Genomic DNA, 19,143 nt, shown 5'->3' on the forward strand with positions numbered 1-19,143 from the left:
AAATACAAATATTTTAATACAATTTATCTGTTGAATTAAGAGATGATAAAATGTAAATTTTCGTCAAATAATTTGTAGCGAAAAATCGCTGTCTGAAATATTTATATATACATTTATGTGAAAAAAGTTAGTGCATTGTAAACACACCTAAATACAAGTAACGAGAAATTATTCCACGCGCACGATTCCCGTGCAATAACAAAGATAGCTGAAAAAAGAAAATAGGGAAAACATGAAAATCTTGTTTTGATTGCAATTTTTCTCGTGATGACACAGATAATAATGCCGTATAAAGACGCGAAGACCTTTTCAAACTCTTGTTTTGAAATATCGTTATTATAATAACTAATATTCTTTAGTATTAAAAACGGAAATAAAATTCTGAATTTTTTATTCAACATTCAAAAATCTATTCATACGAAATATCAGATTGCATCATCGGATTGCATTATCAATTCAGCTTTGCCAAAAATGTGATGTAGAATTTCTGCAGCGTTAGCTCTGCTTTAAGAAAACCGTACTTTGCAAGGTGAATTATATCCTCTTCAATAAAGTGTTACAAAAGAAAGATTCTTATAGTAATTCTTGTGCTTATGCTGTTTTTAGCGATGTAAACAAGTTCGCCACATTAGTTTTCACAATGCATGCAGCGAAATATAATAAAAAAAATGAGCGTACACACGCAGAATAGACATATGAAGGAAATATTTTTAGAAAAATGTCGACGCTCTATGTTTGATAATGTGTAATATTTTTAAACTGTTGAATATGCAAATATGTACAAGATAGCCATTTGTTAGGTAAGTACCCAAGGGAAAAACATCCTGTATTATGTAGTTACATTTGTTCGCGCCATGCTACTCCGACCCCATGCTATTTACGAGAATGAAAACAAGAAGGAGGCAGAACGTTTGCCTGCTCTATTAGTATCTTAACTGCTATCATGTATATTTCGGTGCAATTATCTTCTCTCGTTCCTTTCTCAAATATACAATTGTTCCTTGCCGTCGTGGAAATTCTACTTTCTAAAGATATACACAACTCAGCGCTCTTTATTCATTATCAAAGCGCTAAGTCATATCGCTAAGTCATATCGCCATTAATAATTCATAAACGGTCACTAATTGTGAAGGAAAATGATGCGAGGGATCGACGAGACGCCGCCGACGCAATGAAGCACAAAATTGTAGAGTTGCAAAATGCGTTTCAAATTAGCATTTTAAATGACTACGCGAAAACTATTTAATATCTTATATCACGAGATAAAAATACAGGAGACGAATATAGTAGCTAATAAAATAATAATATTCATAGATAATTATATTCATTAAAAAAACTCCCCTTTCGAACTTCCGTATTGCAATACTTAATCCCTCATGAAATGTGTGTTCTATTATTAAAATGGAGTATGACTACGCCACATTACGCAACGATCTGACGTAACGTAAGTAGTGTAGGCAAAAGCTTGTGTAAACAAGCAACCTTATTAGTCAGTATTAGCCTCAACTGGTCACGTTTATAGCGTTAAATCTAGCCTGGCTTTCATTTTATGGCGCGGCAACGTTATACGTGATCCGCATATTAAACAATGGAAGCTGCGTTAAAAATATGAAAAATGGTATCCTTTTTTTTTTAATTTGCCGACGTTAGCGCTTTTTTGTCATTTCGCCCGGCGGTAAAAAATCGCTGTAAAAACAATTATCAGCCTGTTTTCCTCCTTTCCTTACGCGTTGTTAGCAACACAATAGAAATAAGGGATTCCGGTAAGGATGCAATTTCACTCTAGGGATTAGAATGACGTCGTTAAATCCTTCCGGCTTGCGCGCAACTGAATAAACAAAAAAAAAAAACAAAAAAAAAATAGAAAATTACAAGTCAGAACGGTGAATATGGAATACGGCGAGATCAGAGAAAATGTAAAGATGTACCGACGTAAAGAGACCAAGTGTGGAAGCAACCGACAGCTAAGAAGCGCATCTTTTTCACGTTACTCCCGTCAGAATGAATGTACCTCCTTAATCCTAAGGATGACGATAAAGATTGTGACTAGTGATCGACTTGTAAAATACATCTAACGACTTATCGATTTATCAGTAGATAATTAATCATGATATTTCACTCCGCCCGAATGTCAGACGAAAAAAAAGAGAACATTACGCGAGGATAGAAGACTTTCTGTTCGTAATGAAGCGTGATATCGATATTGACACAACAGAAGAACGGAAGTCGCATCAGAGCACACGCACGCGTACACATACGCTCCTCTTCTTATATGTATTTACCGGTAGCGTGATAAACCAAGAGACTTGTTCCGCATTTATCACTACAAGGACATCTCTTGAAGCGTTACGTATGTAATGTTACGTATTGTTTGCCACATTATAGCAAACGTTTTGCAACAAATGTTCCTCTGCGCATCAAATGCGATTATGTCACAGAATTTTTTATAAAATAAACCATATTAAGTTTTAGTTAGTTAGCATATTAAGTTTACTAGTTAGTAGTTGAAAATTCTTCAAATTATTTCTACTTTTGATCTCAATTGGACCTTCTGAGTTCTACTGCCTTCTACTTCAAAATGATAGTTATCGGAGAATTTCCCGCTTTGACATTAAAAAGAGATTATTATTTCTTAAAACCTCTTCAAAACCTCCACAAAGACCGTGCTATAATCAATAGGTTCAAAAGAGATCTATTTGAGGATTTAAAGTATCAAAATTGGCGTAAAAGGTCGTATTACGACATCGAAAATGGAAATAAAATTTCGACTCGGAAATACTTGTGGAATATTGAATCTATTTTTAATCCTGTATGTATCTAGCTTAAATTCAAATTTATCTGCTGTAATTGGATGTAATAATATTTAATCTTTTGATCAAATATATCTTTAATATGTACACATATTTGAATTATACTAACAGCAATTAGTTGTGTTAATAAAGCATAATCACTTTTGACTAGAAATTCGCAAAGTTAATAGAATCCTCTAATAATAAAATCTGGCTCCTCTTCTTTCTCTAAAAATATAAACTAAAAATCTCTTCTCAATTTTTCGATTACATCTAGAAAATATCCGGATCGCGTTAGCTGGAAAAGCTGATATCCTTTTCGATATTTGACAAATGTCGAATATTGGGAAGATAAGGAAATGAAGCTACTTTGATCCGTAAGCTTTAAGACCAGTGATTCTCAATACAGAAAATTTAGCATTCATGTCCCGAAACGCGACCCCTGATAAATTTGTTTGCCTCATCTTATTGATCAAGAAGTTTCGAGAATTTGTCCAAACAAATTGGCAAAAAAAAACTTTCACGTTCGTTATTCCTAGAGAACATTTTATTTTTTTACAGGTTTTATATTCAGCAGAGTTAGCAGAAAGGGCCACATAAAATTGAATGTTAAACACCCGCGGGCAAAAACATCCAATTAAATTTTCGAACAAATCTATCGATCCAGCGAGTAGCAATATGTATAAGAGAAAACGCTGGCCTAGTCGAGCACACAAGGAGGAGGTCAAAGATCGAGACGATGCGCAAAATCGATCACTTACCTTCGGCAATGTGTGGGCGCGACGGGCCAGCTCCTTCTCGTTCTCAGGATTATAGCGGGCGGTCTCACGTGACCGACGACCGGCGCCGAGGTGCGTCCTTGATTTCTTTTTCCCCAGAGATGGCCGCCGACGGGCACGTTACTGTATCCCGGTATTCCGGGATGCGGTCCACTCTCGCTGCAAGCGCGCCGTGAGAACATTTCGCGCTTTCTTTCGTCGCACTTCATCATCATCGCATGGATCCTCGCGCGCCCGCTCGATCGCGCGCCGATCGAGCTCCGCGGCGTGGAAAAACTCTGCCGCTCGTGAAACCTCGCGATAAGAAAGCGAAATACCCAGATAATTCGTCTCTAGCGTAACGATGCGCCTTAACGAGTTCTCTTTACAACCGCACTAACCGTCAAAAGTTACTCTCCCGCCTCGTACTTGATTGCGCGCACGCATACAACACCATTGTCTCCATCATCCCCACGAACACTGACAAATCATTACTGTATGTCACGTAAGATCAGTTAATGCGTAACAGCGATATGAGAAAGATATTGTCATACGCTCGTATAAAATAATTGAATCACCATTTTTTCCCAATATTATTCGTAGAACAATTTTAAAACTTTGCAGCACTATCGAGTTTTCTATTCTATTTTTTATATCCTTGGGCTAGGACAAATCCACAACAATGACAGATCCGCTTTGAATCTGCGGCTACGAAGCAGCAAAGCGTGCATCGGCGTAGATTCCCAAATCAAATATCCGTAGGGCATTTATCGTTTGCTTCGAGAAAAAATTGGCGGTCAAAATTCAAATCCAAAACGAATCAATGTCTGAGAGAAAATCGTCACAATCTCCAATTGAACTTGGATCATTAATAGTCACTTTGAAATACGATAAATGTCAGCTTCGACCTTCGAACAATCATGAATCACCACAGGCAGCGCAGTTGGAAACAACGCTTCGAGATTATTAATCATATCACTCTCCACTGGAATAATATCGTTTACGTGAATGTTATACGTCTGCTTTCTATTGTTTCTAACGTTTGTAACGATCAACAAGAGTATCACCTAATATTTGCATGTAGTTAGCATAATTGCCATCGTGCGTTCTTGCAGCAATGTTCTTGTCCTGGATACCCGCGTAATTTCCATCTGAAATTGAACAATCGGGATTCCCGTGAGAATGTCACGCGACATTTCCACGCGACATTTCTACCAGGAATAAAATCAGGTGCGCCGTTACGTTTCAACGACTGTCGCATTATGGACCCAATGTGTCTCTTATGAACTTGAAACAATTGCTTGAAATAGGTCTACTCTAATTCAACATAAATCTAAAGATCGAATATCTTATCTCTCTCCTTCTTCCTCCTCCACTCCTCGACGAGAATAATTTTGCAATATAATTTCTAGATACGAATCTCCGCTCATCGCTCTTCTGCATGTTTATTTTTCTAATATATCCATCTGAAGAAAACCAACTCCTTCCGTGAGGAAACGAGATTTATGTTAAATGTATTCCCATGCGAGCTAACATGATAAAGCGATACTTCGCAGCTGGAAAGCGCGAAGTGGAATAACGCACACGTTGCACGTAGACTAATATAGTTTCTAACATCGCGAAGCTTTTTGTAGGAGCGTTTTACGCTTTAAGGTATGTAGCACGGTTGAAGACTAAAAAAAAACTCAGTACACTTACATTACCCAGGACGGTAATGGCGCCAGGCAAGATGAGGCGTTAGAGGTAGAGGGTACGATAGGAACCTAAGGTTCTGCCCGTTCTCCAACGACGGTATATACCGCGAGCACAGTAAGAGCTATCAATATAGACGACGCCCGCAACATGATATCACGCTTGCCTCGATGTTCACATGGTACATTCTATAGACACACGGTATTAGTACATGTCCACATATCTTTGCCTAGTGATACATTTAGTATGTAATACGGCTAACGCTGTTTTATTCACGTTCAATATTCAAACGACGAGTTACGTTCATGTTTAACAATTTAAAGAAGCTCCCGAAAATTTTGATCAAATAGAAATCTATATTTTTTGCGATATTGAGACCGTTCCTAATCTAATTAAATTCATTTCTGCGGAGAACTTAGAAATAAAAAAAAATTATTAATTACACTTTAACATCAAGCACATACTTGAAATATATTTAATTAAAGCAGTAAAGATTCTCGAAAAAAAAACTCATGTGCGGAATAAAATAGATAAAATAACGTAAAAAATACACTACTTATTTTATTAATAAGAGGTTGGCTCGTTTTTCGTCTTTAATATAAATTTTATCTCTGCTTGAAATAAGGTCATCACTGCCTAAGTAGTCATTAACGTTGTAATGTTATATAGTTTTTATAACAGAATATCTTTTAAGAGATATTGGAGGATGCTTAAGTAATATTGGAAGGAAAAGTGTTTTTCATTTTATCCCTCAAAATTGCTCACAATGACTCGATAATATTTCACTCAAGCAGTTACGTTGATCGAGTAAAATACGTTGAAGTTTTGAAAAATACAAGACAATTTTGAAAAAGAAACGTGAGTCACAAATTTCTTCCTCCAACATCATTTAAATAATTAAAATATGTTCCTCTAAAAAAATAACATTTTATTGTTGAATTGCACGGCCTTATTCCAAGGATATGATCTGTATTAAAGATAAATAGTGGATTAATCTCTTGGTAATAAAGAAAGTAATAGTTTTCTTCACATTATTTTGTCCCCTGTACGATTATCAGTTAAACCACTTTCATCTCGAATACATTTTCTTGTTAACTACGTTCAAACAATCTTTCCGAGATTGATAATGGCATCTTGATCCTGATGTTTAAACGCGTGATAAAATGTGACAAAAATGAAGTAAAGATTATCTGGGGGAACAGTTACTCCTTATGGGACATTTTCGCGATGGATTTCCTTAAGAGATCGCGCGCGGATCTTGTGTAAACTATATTACATAAGCAACGCAAAAAAGGTCTCGAGACGATCATAAAATACGGGGAGAGAAAATATCTTCCAGCACATAAACCTAACCTACCTCCTTGGCTTTATGAGAACCACCGGTGGGTAGAAAATTATGTCGCGACCAACTTTTATTCCGAACGATTCGCGGCCCGTCATGCACTAGAATGAAGCCGTAATTCCGATTCGGGACGAGGCACGACATCGCTAACTCGAAGTCGATAAATAAAGCTCGTTACACAACAAGATTAACGTAATACCTTCCCGTCACGACAATCAGCTGGCGACACCATATCAAGTAAACAAAACACAGAGAATAGGACAAATATAGCATGTGGCAAAGCCAGAGAATTGTATTATAATTCTCGCGAATGTATCCCAGAAACATCGCCCTACATTCAGTATGCGCCAAATAATCTCTACGTTAAACCGAAATTCAAAATGCTGTTTGACATATGTGTTAATTTTCATAAAATTCTAGATTTTTAGCTACTTTATTTTTATACGCGCAAAACTTAATTTTAGCATGCAAAACGTACATTAAAAAGTTTTATTATAAAATTAGAAGCTATATTATTAACTTCTACATACGAAACTTTACATTTCCGATGTATTTAATTCTTATGCATGGAAAAGTTATTCATGTAAAACATGTAATACATATTAAAAAATGCTATTAGTAAAATTAGAATATATTAACCTGCCAGTGAATGTTGAAAATTCGTTATTAAATTTGTTTCATTATATTGTGATCAAATTTTTAAATCTAACGCTAAATATGCTGCACAAAAAATAAATGAAAACCTTTTTTCATGTTTTTTTTTCCCCGTAATATACTTGTATTCAAACATAATTCTTTAAAAAATCTCGTATGTGCATACCGTAAAAATAAAATGCAAAAAAACCGATTTCATCTACTTCTAATTAGTATACGCATCACGTTAAAATATTATCGTAAACATTGGCCATAAAATGTAAACTTAATTTAAAAGTTTCCTTGCAAATGTTCTACAAATTAAGCTAACATAATCACCAGCTAAAAAAGAACTTTCTTATTAAAATATTAAAATCTACTAACGCTAAAATACAATTAAAATGCGATAAAACATCCCATAAATTTAACATAATGTAGCCGCCAATGTTATAAGAAAGAAAATGAGAAGGTTAACATCACCCAAGTCCCTAAAGATAATGAAAATGTACACGACAAAAACAATCGTTGAAAATGACTTCCGGACGCCGGTATCACTTTTCCTCTTTTTAAAATAATTAGAGAGATTCTTTGAAATTTTCAAGCAATCTTGTTCGCGCGATATTATACACGCAGAGATGGAAGTCATTAGTACTCATCTGACTCGCCCGCCCTTTCCCTCAACCCCAACAAGATTCATTCGAACACACCCGCGCGTACAGAAATGCTCCCTGGACTTTAATTAAGGTAATAATTTATTGCGAAGGAAAAAGGAAGTTGATGATGAAACGACAGTGAAACATCAGGGAGTGAAGCATTTCCGACGGGGATTCGATATTATAAATTAAGTGAAATACAGAAGTTCGCATGAAGGATGGCGCAGAAGTTTGTCATACAAACGTGATACTTTTAGAAAATAGTTAATTATCTCGCACAAGATGTACCTGGATAATTTTGAATATTTCAATAGCAACAAATAGCAGCGACACAGAAAACTACGCTTCGACGATTTCTAATTTTGTATCCAATAAATTTGCGCCGATTTAAGAGGTTCCATAATTCAAAACATGAATATTGTAATTATTATCTCATTGTGTAACAAAGTGGAAATGACGTTTAAAAAACAAAAGAGAAAGTTGTCAAAATCGAGAAAAGATTTCAAAGGAAAGATTGCAAAGAGAAGTACTAAAGATTTTGTAACTTCATTAAAGCCGCCCACAGTGTTGCACCACTTTTATAGCGCGAAATAAAATATAATCTACTTTCAGTCATAATTGATATTATATTTCCACAATTTTAAAGGAAGTAAAATACGAATTAATAAGTCTACGCAGTTTTATGAAATCGGTATTCAAGTATAAATTTTAAATATCTTTTTCCACCTAAATATATACAAAACCCAATTGCTACTAAATATATTAAACATTTTTAATATTTTAAAAATAATTCTTCCACATGTCTTTAACATGATTATTTTTCTAATTCTGTTTAGTTTTCAGATATGCAATGATATTAAATCGTAGATCCGCGGACAGACAGATTTATCAAAAGTTTATACAAATCGTAATCCATTTCCATTTACCCATTAATAGTTCACATGCTACAAGGAAAACCCGAACAAATCCCAAACACAGTTTCATACATCGATTTATTTTCTTTCAATCCTAATTTAAAGATCGCTACATCGTAGCAATAACCCACGAAAGTTTATTGAAAGATTGACGTAAAAGAACGTGATACTCTTCCTTCGCTCTTCAAACATTTATTATATCCCACACGAAATATGACATAAACGTCTAGAAGAAACAGAAAATACGAGGAAGTACGTGTGATAGAGGTTACCGTATAAATACCGCTTGTGTTATACCTTGTAGTTTCATCGATTCAAAACTCTATTTATGCTTTCAAATTTTTTATCACTTACGACATAACCGTTAATGTGTATTTTACGTGTCATATATAAAACATAAAATTTCTCACCTATTGATGCAGAAATGACAGACACAAGCACGATAAAATATTAAAACTCAGAACGCGAATTGCGTGGATTGCGCACATATATTAAACAATATATTCGAATCTGAAAAAAAAACCGAGCAATTTTTTTCTTAAGCGAACACGCGGTAATCGGAAATAACGTCTGTCCATTTAAATAAGATTGTATAATTTACTTCTAATAAAAATTCCATTAAGTGCAAACGAAGGAAGAAAGATGAAAATAGTAATATATTTACAACCTAACAAGCATATACACACTTATACACAGCGGGATAATGAGCTTTGTCTCTCTGTTATCTCATAAGATCACGTCATGTCAAACCAATTCGAATCAATATCAGTCTGCACACATGAGCATCATTCTAGGTATTGGAGGCTCGATTAAAGGAGCACTCTCTGTAATTATCCGAGAAATACACCCTTCCATCATATCTGAAAGAAAGAGACAAAGGGGAAAATCATCAAAAGAAGAACTTCCGCATTAGCTTGTAAAAACTTCGTATAAAAAAGAGATTTGCTTCCAGAAGAAATGTGAAACCAAGTAAAATGTTATAATGATTACAAAGAGAGAAGGTACATCGAAAGAGCTTCGTATTCATTTCAACGAGTTCTCCCTTCGGTTTGCTGCGATTGACGATTAACCGTTGGTTTTTTAATGGCCAACGCGAGGAAGAAATCCCACGCAAAAGGAACTTGTCATTCTTCGTACACACTTACAAAGAAACGCGAAACAGAAGATACGAGGAAAAGGTGATCGAATTTCGTCGCTTTCAGTGACGAAGAAACTCGTGGAGGATAAAAGAACGAAAAAGAAAGTTTTCTATCATACGTCGATTCTTGGGTTTAAAGAGAATGTTAGCTGCACTATCTTCCGAGTCGACCCCCATCTTCCACTCAATTCTACGTAATCAGATCCAATATAACTCGCATAACCCTTCGACTGGATGCAATGAGCTGAACCTAATCATCGTCTAATCGGCCGACGGTTCATTTCAGAGCCGGCAATAGTTAGATTGCGCAGTACGACCGAATAACGGATATTCTACGGACACTGAAAAATTAAGATAGGACGTATCGCTCGGAAATATTAGTTTCTTAAAAAGAAAGCTATCTCGCTGAGCGCTGAGAGAATCGATGAGAAAATCAGGAATTCGTATCGGGGGTAATAAAAAGACGAAAATATAGCAAGAAACGTGAAGAATATGGTTTCTCGTATGATTCACGAAATGTTTCATAACGTGAAGAATTTGTCGTCTGTGACAGACGAAAATCAAGAATATTTTCATACGAGAGAAAATACAAGTAAATGCGAGGACCAAATATATCATATTGTCACTTGTCGCCAAATCAACTTACAACAATTTACTTACTTGTTGCAACTAGCGCCCTGCCCTGCGAAACAGAAAAATATTCGTCTTAGATTGCATATCAAAAGAAGCCAAGCGACTGAGAGAAAAAGAATCCTACACTATGGCTCTCCAATTGATGAAACAAAATACAACTACGGCATGCTTCTCCCTTTCGCCTACGCACAGCACTCGAAATAGAAGTAAATACGAGAGATATTTAAATTAAAGATCGTTTCAAATGCCAGATCGAATATTTATTCAAATACAATAATTTGAAAATAAAATTTAAATAAACTCGAAAAGTAGAATTGCTTACAGTAACTTATGCGTCGCAGTAATCTCAATTGCAAAAAGGATTTATTGCGTATTATTACAAAGGCTGTAATCCTGCCTTGTTTTCGCGCGCAGCAACAAGGGGGTTCATATTATTGGGCGCATGTAACAAACCCCTTTGTCGCACCTGATTCCAGATCGTTTTACTTGATTACGAATGATTCACATGGTAATATAAGCATCGATCGACAAGCGTGATTTTGAGTGCGTCGAACACCTAGCGTCACCAATATCTCTCAGAAATTAAGATAACGAATAACGTACGTATTTCGGTGGTTATTCGATTAACTGTAGACAATGCGCATTGCCAATTGATTGACATTTATTACAGCTTTCAATAAATAACCGAAGAAATGTCCCTTCAATAAGCGACTTATTCGAACGTTGCTCGTCACCGAGAGAACATCGATCTCCGGCGTATCTCCAAAATAGAAGTTTATCCGTGATCCAACTCTCTCCGTATGGCAAAAGTGCTCGCTGGAGCTTGCAAGAGTTCATCAAAGTTTCGCCTACGGTATGCTCGATAGTGCAATCGCGACGATTTACATACATACATAAACACGAACATCGCGAACACGGCAGATTCATGGAAAGCAGCATCGTAATTCAGAGCCGGTTATCAAACGGTTGATTTCAATTATTTGCATATTGTTTTAACGGCTTACTTAATATGCCTACTGTTCTCTCGCGTTCGGAAGACAAATCGTAGCGCCAAGTGACACTCCCTGTGTTCGCGAGAAATAAATTACAACTATAAACGAACGTTAATTATGCAACTGATTGAGTTGTAGTTGCTTATCGCTCGAGAACAATGTTACCAAACGCGATACGACCTCCACGGCGCTCTCTACAAGCCTGCAACAGGGTGCATACCAATGAGTCGCAACAAAGCCGAATACGGCATCGTTTCTACCTGTACGTGAACGCAAATCGAGAGTCTGTATTGTAAGATCGGACGTATTCAACGGAGTTAACGATAAAGTTCCTACACGGGATACGTGAATGAAACGCTTAATGACAATCGCCATTCGTGACTTCGGCACTTTACTGGAAAATTGTGTAGCATTATGGAACGTACGGAGAACTTATAATGCATTCGAGATGAGATATATGAAGCGCGGTGAGCCGTGGGCGATTAGCTGCGATTGTTTAAAAGATAAACAGGAAGGGGCAAACTCGTAAATATAGTTTCTGATCCATTTGCGGTAGGTAAGCAAAGCATTTAGACAATAACTCGGAGAATAGCTTTATCAGGCAGCTTGCATGTGCACGTATTTAGGAAGGCAGGATTTCCAGCTTACGAACAACATTCGCAATAGGTACTGAATTTGCTAAAATATTTTCTCTTGTAAAAACGTTTAATTTTATCAACAAACATAATTTTGTAACTTAGTCAATTATCATAAACATATGTACCTCCACCTACGTTTCACATCTATCATATACCCACAGAACGATTGCAAAAACATTGCAGAAATATTTCATTGCAACATTACAAAAACGTTGCGAAATGTTGCTGCAATGTAACTGCAAAATCCTACGGCGTAGGAGTATGTACACGCAAAGCATCTAATTACGTTGAAATCTTATTGCGTATCGATCTGCTCTGTTTTCATAAACTACTTTTCTGTACAAGTACTGTTTTTTTTTCCTGCCCTTTCTAATCCTTCTTATAACCTTTAAAGATTAATATTTTCACAAAGATTTCATAAAATATTCTCAAAGATTAACGTTTTATCAGAGGAAAACATGGTATATACCATAATTTAATTTACTTGAGTAGACCTAACCGTAATCAGGCTTCTCTTGCTACAAGTTGCTGGACAAATACATGCTGAATCATGAAAACAATGCTGAATCACTGATGACACAATTTTTCTCTTTTAAAGATAATTGAATCAGTCTCCTAATAAAATAACGCGTCACTCGACATCGCGCTCCTCGCTATCGCATCTCAGAAAGAAAAAAAAAAAAAAATTCGCTCCACAAGTCGGTAAAATGTCTCGGGCGTTCGTTACATATTCCGCGATATTTTCCGTTTCGTTTGATCATTTAAATAAATGGAAGTGTGTGACGACTAGCCCGAAGCTCGAACATCGCAAAGTAGTTAACACCGCAAGCTGGTTAAAACTACTTTCCTGTTGTAATTTAATTATACAACACGAAGTTAGTTACACGACAGGTAAATGTACTTATTTGATATTTTAGAAGGTTGATAGCAAAAGCTAACACTAAAGTGTTAGCTTTGAAATTAACGCGCTACTTTCTGCTTATGTAGCATTAAATTCCACGATCTAACAAAACAAAGACTCGCAAAACGTACCAAAGAAATGTTATTCTCAAACTTATTATTTCAAAAAATACAGAAACATTAAAAACGTATGAAATGCAAATCGATTTTTCAAATTTTCACTCTCCCGTAAATTTTTGTTTTTCTTTCTAATATATCCTAATTGCTTCTATTCAGATACAAAAAATATTTCAATGTTACGGCATAAAAAGCAAATCGGATTTTTCAATACACTTATTTCACTATCATCGCCACAAAACTGTTGTTTGCCCGCAAAAAAGTCTATAAAAAGACACATTCCCTCGGGAAATCAAACAACTAAACCGAAGTGATACCATTTCCAATTCCTTAAAAAAAAAAAAGAAAGCCAGCGGCAATCGTGTCGACCCTTCCATTTATCCGTGAGGATTAAGGACATAAGAAAAAAAATGTATCTTCATGAACCACTAAATAATAACATACGTAACATATTAGCAACAAATAGTAAATACGTTTGTGACTGTGATTACTACAACATAATGCACATTTATAAAATCAATTATCTTTAAAATTGCATAATTATCTGTAAATGCATGATGCAATTTATGATTATAACTATAAAATATCGTAATCTTTGATGGCGTAGGACACAAATAGTTTTATTTAACATTAAATAGATTAATTAATAATTATGGATGTAAATGGAAGTACTTATATGGTATTAAATACACATGTACATTATGCATTAGCATTACATTAATACAACTATTCAACTGTAATTCATACGTAATTTTGCTACTATTGTTTACTACTACGCGATGTAATTTGTGAAATTGAATAAACTTGCTTTATCTCGCATTATTATCCGTCGGAATCTAGATTCTCCATCGAAACTGGCAATCGTATACCTCGCGGTACATTACTAGGGCCGGTATTCATAGTCGATTCTTATATTTAAGATCGTCTTAAGTATCACCTTAAGATGGCATCAACCAATCAGAAAACCGTATTAGCATCTTAAGACGTTACTTAAGACGATCTTGAAATAAGAATTGACTATGAATACCGGCCTACGTTGCTGTGATAGTTGAGATGTAACACTTAATCATATGATCAGCCGTCATTATTCATTGCAGATATCAGCAATAATGACTTTATCGAAAAGCACGGTTGTTGCGCGAAAATCGTGTATTTAAAAAGTTAAATTACGATATGTTGCAACATCGATAAAATTGCAAATATGCGGCTATCAAATTTTGTTATAGAAGATTCATTGCTTTTATTATATATAAACACGTAAAATATTGCTTCAAATTTATTGAAAAGTAAAATATTATTTTTTTTTAGAGAGAATTATGCTTGTTTTTATATTGTAAATATTATGATGTTCAATTTTCTGCTTTTTAAAATTCTCAGTTTTATAGCTGGATTTCTGAGCTTTTGCAGCGTTCAGACAGTATCGGAGTATTGAATCTAAGATTTGTAATAACAAAAAAGTAAAAAAATATCTATCGTTAAAAATAATCCAAAACAAAATGACTGTTCTTAATTTGGATTAGTACTTTTTATGTGTGTAATCGATCAAGATTAATTCATTAGCGTCATTCATGCTAATACATTATTATTCGCAACGTGCCTTTTCAGTAAACAAGCTGCGCAAGTTAAACTCTGTCTTTCTTTCGCAAACAATATGTATATGTACGGAGCTTAAAAGCTTCATACAATATATTGTATATCCAGGCAGATATTGTGAACGCATTATTGAACACACCAAAAGCGTATGCTAGATTCTAAACATATTTAGAAAAGGAAAGACTGTGGAACTTCATTTACTCGCAATGGAAAATATTATGCATAAAATATAAGTTATTTCAAATATATTAAAATAAAAGTTACTTAAATTCACGCGAGAGCCGCGCTGTTCATTCCTATCGGCAAATGAATGCTGATATATCGCGCCGTGACGGTAAATTATTTCGAATTATATCGACAGACGAGTACATCGCGTGCATTGTTTTACAGCAAGTTAAACCATATAAATTGCCGCGTGACTGATACTTCGAATGCCAATTGTGATAATTGTTTTCGCAATCACAACGAAACGAAATAACGAACGAATGCATCATTGTCGCGAGCTTGAATTGCAGGTACCCTTTCACCATAGGCACGCGTGGTGCGTTAGGTCTATTTTCAGCGTTTGAAAATAAACGGTGCATGATTCACTAAAGGTCTAAAGATATCGAGTAACGCAAAAACGTTTCCGTTATGTATATATGTAAATTAGATGATTGAAAAGTCATACGTAGCTGTTTTGAATGGAAGCAAAAGCGTATTAATTATTATAAAACTTTAATTTTATCAGTCCGCATCATGAGTATCGTGTTAAGGGAAATATACGAATATCTAAATGTGAACCTCTTAAACGAAAGGAGCAACTAGAACCTGTGCACACGGGTCTTACTTGTCGTGAATACAAGGAAAATTACATTAAGACGTTGCATGCGCAACGACAGTTATAACAGTTTAAACAACTCTTAGCCATAAATACGGAACCACGATTATTAAACTGAAATTACAAGGTACAATATAAACGTGTACGGAGCAGTATGCAATATAAGTCTGTAAACGGATGCAAATAAGTAATAAGAAAAAGGTTTCTTGTTAAGCATCAGATTTTTCTTATTTTTACTTCCTTTTGCAATATAAAAAAAAATTAGATGTTGTAATTTCTGAATAAACATTATAATCAAGAAGTAATAATGTTTAAATTGCGATATTAAATCAAGTGCATATATAAGAAATATTACAAATTTTTATTTTTGTTATAAAACTCGACTTTAACGCGACAAACACGCAAATCTATTTTTTCCATCTTACGTACGCGCATTCCGAAGATTCATTCTTTGCAAAATTCATATTGAACCGCGACCAGAAATTCAAAATACAGCCAAGGTGCTGTTTCCATAAAAAGAAAGAATGTGAAAAATGTAGGGATTTACACAAAGAAACGCGATTTAAATGGGACACGCAAAACCATCTTCAATTTCATAGCAAGCGTATGCATGCAATGTAGCTAAAATAAAAAAAAAAAAAACATTGATGCACGCAGAACAGGAAGCAATTAACGTGTACAATCGTTCTCAGAAAAAGAAATCAAATTGTTTTATTCAACCATTCGATGATGAAAACTCTTTATCAGAGAAAAACTTTTCTTCCGGTTTGTATCGGTAAAAATCCTCTAACTTGATTAATATCGATGCTAATGCGTAATATTTCAAAGTAACGAGTCTTTAAATGTTTTATAATTATTTTATAATTAATGAAATTATTCAAACTTTAAAAGATAATATTGTAAAATGTCATAGATAAATATCTCTCTTAATACCTTTCTGTGCGATGAACTATTGTCTTTCAAAAAAGAGAAAGAAAAAATAATGCTAGTGCACGCTAAGAATTAATCGATGTATCAACCCGTACAGTTTTTCCTTTCTATACGTTGTAAAATATTCGGGCGAATAAAAAATACGTCCGAAAATTCGTGCAGTATTAACTGCGATTGTTTCAGTACAATGTTTCCATAAATATGTGTCAAAATCTTCGGACAAATTATACGACAAATTGTATATACCATTTATTTTCCGGTATTGTTTGAATTGTGCTACGTGTAATTTCTCTTTAATTACGATATTTATGAAAATAAATACATTTAAACGAATTCCAATATACAATATGCGATTATTCAAATTTTTATGCATCCACGTTAGAATGAGTGATCCGCGCGTTCGACGGCTAACAAAATCATAAAAATGAGGAAAAGCAAAGACATCGTTCCAAGGCTTTAGCAGTCGCATGTCAACCTTGCGCAAATCCTAGGACATATTTCCACACTTTGTAATAAGGCTACGTAATAACAGTCACGCGACGTTTTTACATTGTCGAAGACCTAACTCATAGCGCAACTTTATACATCCCGTTTTGATTCAAAACGTTTTTAGCTTCCCACGATCGTCCACACTATTTCATTCTCGACTTTGAGTAGCGTTTCCAAGGCGTACACTTAAGTAACAAATTGTTGGGAGCAATATCGGACAGCAAGGCAATCTCGTTAGAACATAATGGATTCTCAACTTGGATCTTGACCCTCACAACTAAATTGGACAGTACTAACACGTGAGAAAACCATCCAATAACGTAAAAATCTATTGTTTCTAGTGGATGATCAATGCTTAGCCTTAGCGTCAGTTCAATTTAAAATTTTAAACGACAGTTAAGTGTGTATCTTCACAAACTTATTGAATAAAAAAATAAAAATACAGAAAAAATAATACAAAGTACAAAATTACTTGTTGACGTAATATAATACGTAATCAAATACACAAAACAATATGTATTTTGAGAGAAATGCTTTGAACAGTTGCTCTACTGATTTTACTTCGAAAAGAAGTGAATAAACAAGATCTTGGTGATACTTGTTTTCATACTTCTGCTATCTCTAACGTTTCAAGAGAAGCACTGCAAAAGGAAATTATTTACGTCAGTCCGTCGTAAATAGTTTCGGAGATTCAAGCTGCGAGATAAAACTATCGAAAAAGTACATATCGCTACGGGTAGAGCGCCATATTTTTTCGGAATAACGTATATAATCGGTGCCACGAAAATTCAACGAACGGTACGCGATCACGCAATGCACTAACGATATTTTCCACGGGTAATCCGCAATGGCACGTAATTCACTATACAAAAAAAAAAGAATAGCTAAAAAGCGGCAAACTATCTTTAACTCGAAAATAATGCATGCAATGTTTATCTCGTGCCCGTTTTATCACGATCGAAACTGAAGCGACGCCAAAGCTCGATATTTGCTTTGCCACCTAAGAGGAAGGGATCAAAAACAAAGCAATCTGCGCGCGCGAAGGAAATGCAATTATGAGCTGCATGATGAAAATTCTGAATTTATCAAAGAGAACAAGAAATTTACTATTTAAGGTAAATGTAATCGGATATGTAAGGGTGCAGAGTCAAAAGTTGTTGAATTTTTATAAGCATTTATGAGAAAAAATAATTTAATTGAAATATATAAAATATAAAATGTTATTATTAACATACAAAAATATGGAAATTTTTTAAATTATTCTGAAAGTAATAAAAGAAGCATCTGAATTAACCAAATACGGATGATCTAAAATGCTTGTCTTTAATCTTTGGTAAGTCACGTGGGGTTTCCTAGACCCCAGGTGTAATTAAAAGCGCAAAATCTTTTCAAAAACCGCAGCGCCAGCGCTGTGTCCCTGTGAATAAAAAAAAAAAAAAAAAAAAATGTTGCACTTATACTGAATCTGAAGGGTTTTTATTACAGGGTCTCGTGAGTCTCAAATGACGAAACTTTTGACTTTTATTTACATGCCTTGCAAAAAGTTAATGCCTTTAATATCTTAAATATTTGTCCTTGAATTATTTAAAATATATACAAAAAAATATACTAACAAATATATAACGTTTCTTAAAAAATCTGAAGAATATCATCAAAATATAAATAGCAGCATAATTCAGTAAAAAATTTATTTTTTACGTTAATTTTTATAATATTTAAAATAATCTATTTTATAAATTTCTTTAGTACATGTATACATATCTTTAAAGATAACAATTAAATTTTAATATTATATAAAAACAATTCAAAATTAATAAGTTGTCTGGATATGTTCAATCTTTCTGAAACATTTACTTTATCAAATAATCTACTAAATAACTGTTATCTAAAAATGTGTAGAAAATAACGAATATTTCATGTGAAAACTGTTCACATTTTCCATTATAATAATAAGCTTTATATACAATCAAATTATATCGTATCACATATCTGGTGAATAAAACTCTCATTATGAGATTAGAATCTCTACTGGCTATCCGTATTGATTTATAGATAACTAAATATATAATTTCAATTTAACGTGAATCTATTCAACTGCTGCATTTATTTCAA

The 19,143-nt window shown here is 34.4% G+C and overlaps 1 protein-coding gene across 2 annotated transcripts in view; it reads right to left on the reverse strand.

The window, feature by feature from the left end:
* Positions 1-19,143, reverse strand: part of LOC105197141 (cAMP-specific 3',5'-cyclic phosphodiesterase) — a 340,602-nt gene that overhangs the window by 297,342 nt on the left and 24,117 nt on the right. The window contains exon 2 of one of the 2 annotated variants that reach the window (XM_039458084.1): positions 3,551-4,698. The exons of the other annotated variant lie outside the window; for it this stretch is intronic. Coding sequence (XP_039314018.1) covers positions 3,551-3,783 — 233 coding nt within the window. The 5' untranslated portion in view covers positions 3,784-4,698. The remainder of the gene's footprint in view (positions 1-3,550; positions 4,699-19,143) is intronic. 2 annotated transcript variants of the gene reach the window in all.

Source organism: Solenopsis invicta, chromosome 15 (genome assembly GCF_016802725.1).
Source record: "Solenopsis invicta isolate M01_SB chromosome 15, UNIL_Sinv_3.0, whole genome shotgun sequence".
Lineage (NCBI taxonomy): Eukaryota > Metazoa > Arthropoda > Insecta > Hymenoptera > Formicidae > Solenopsis > Solenopsis invicta.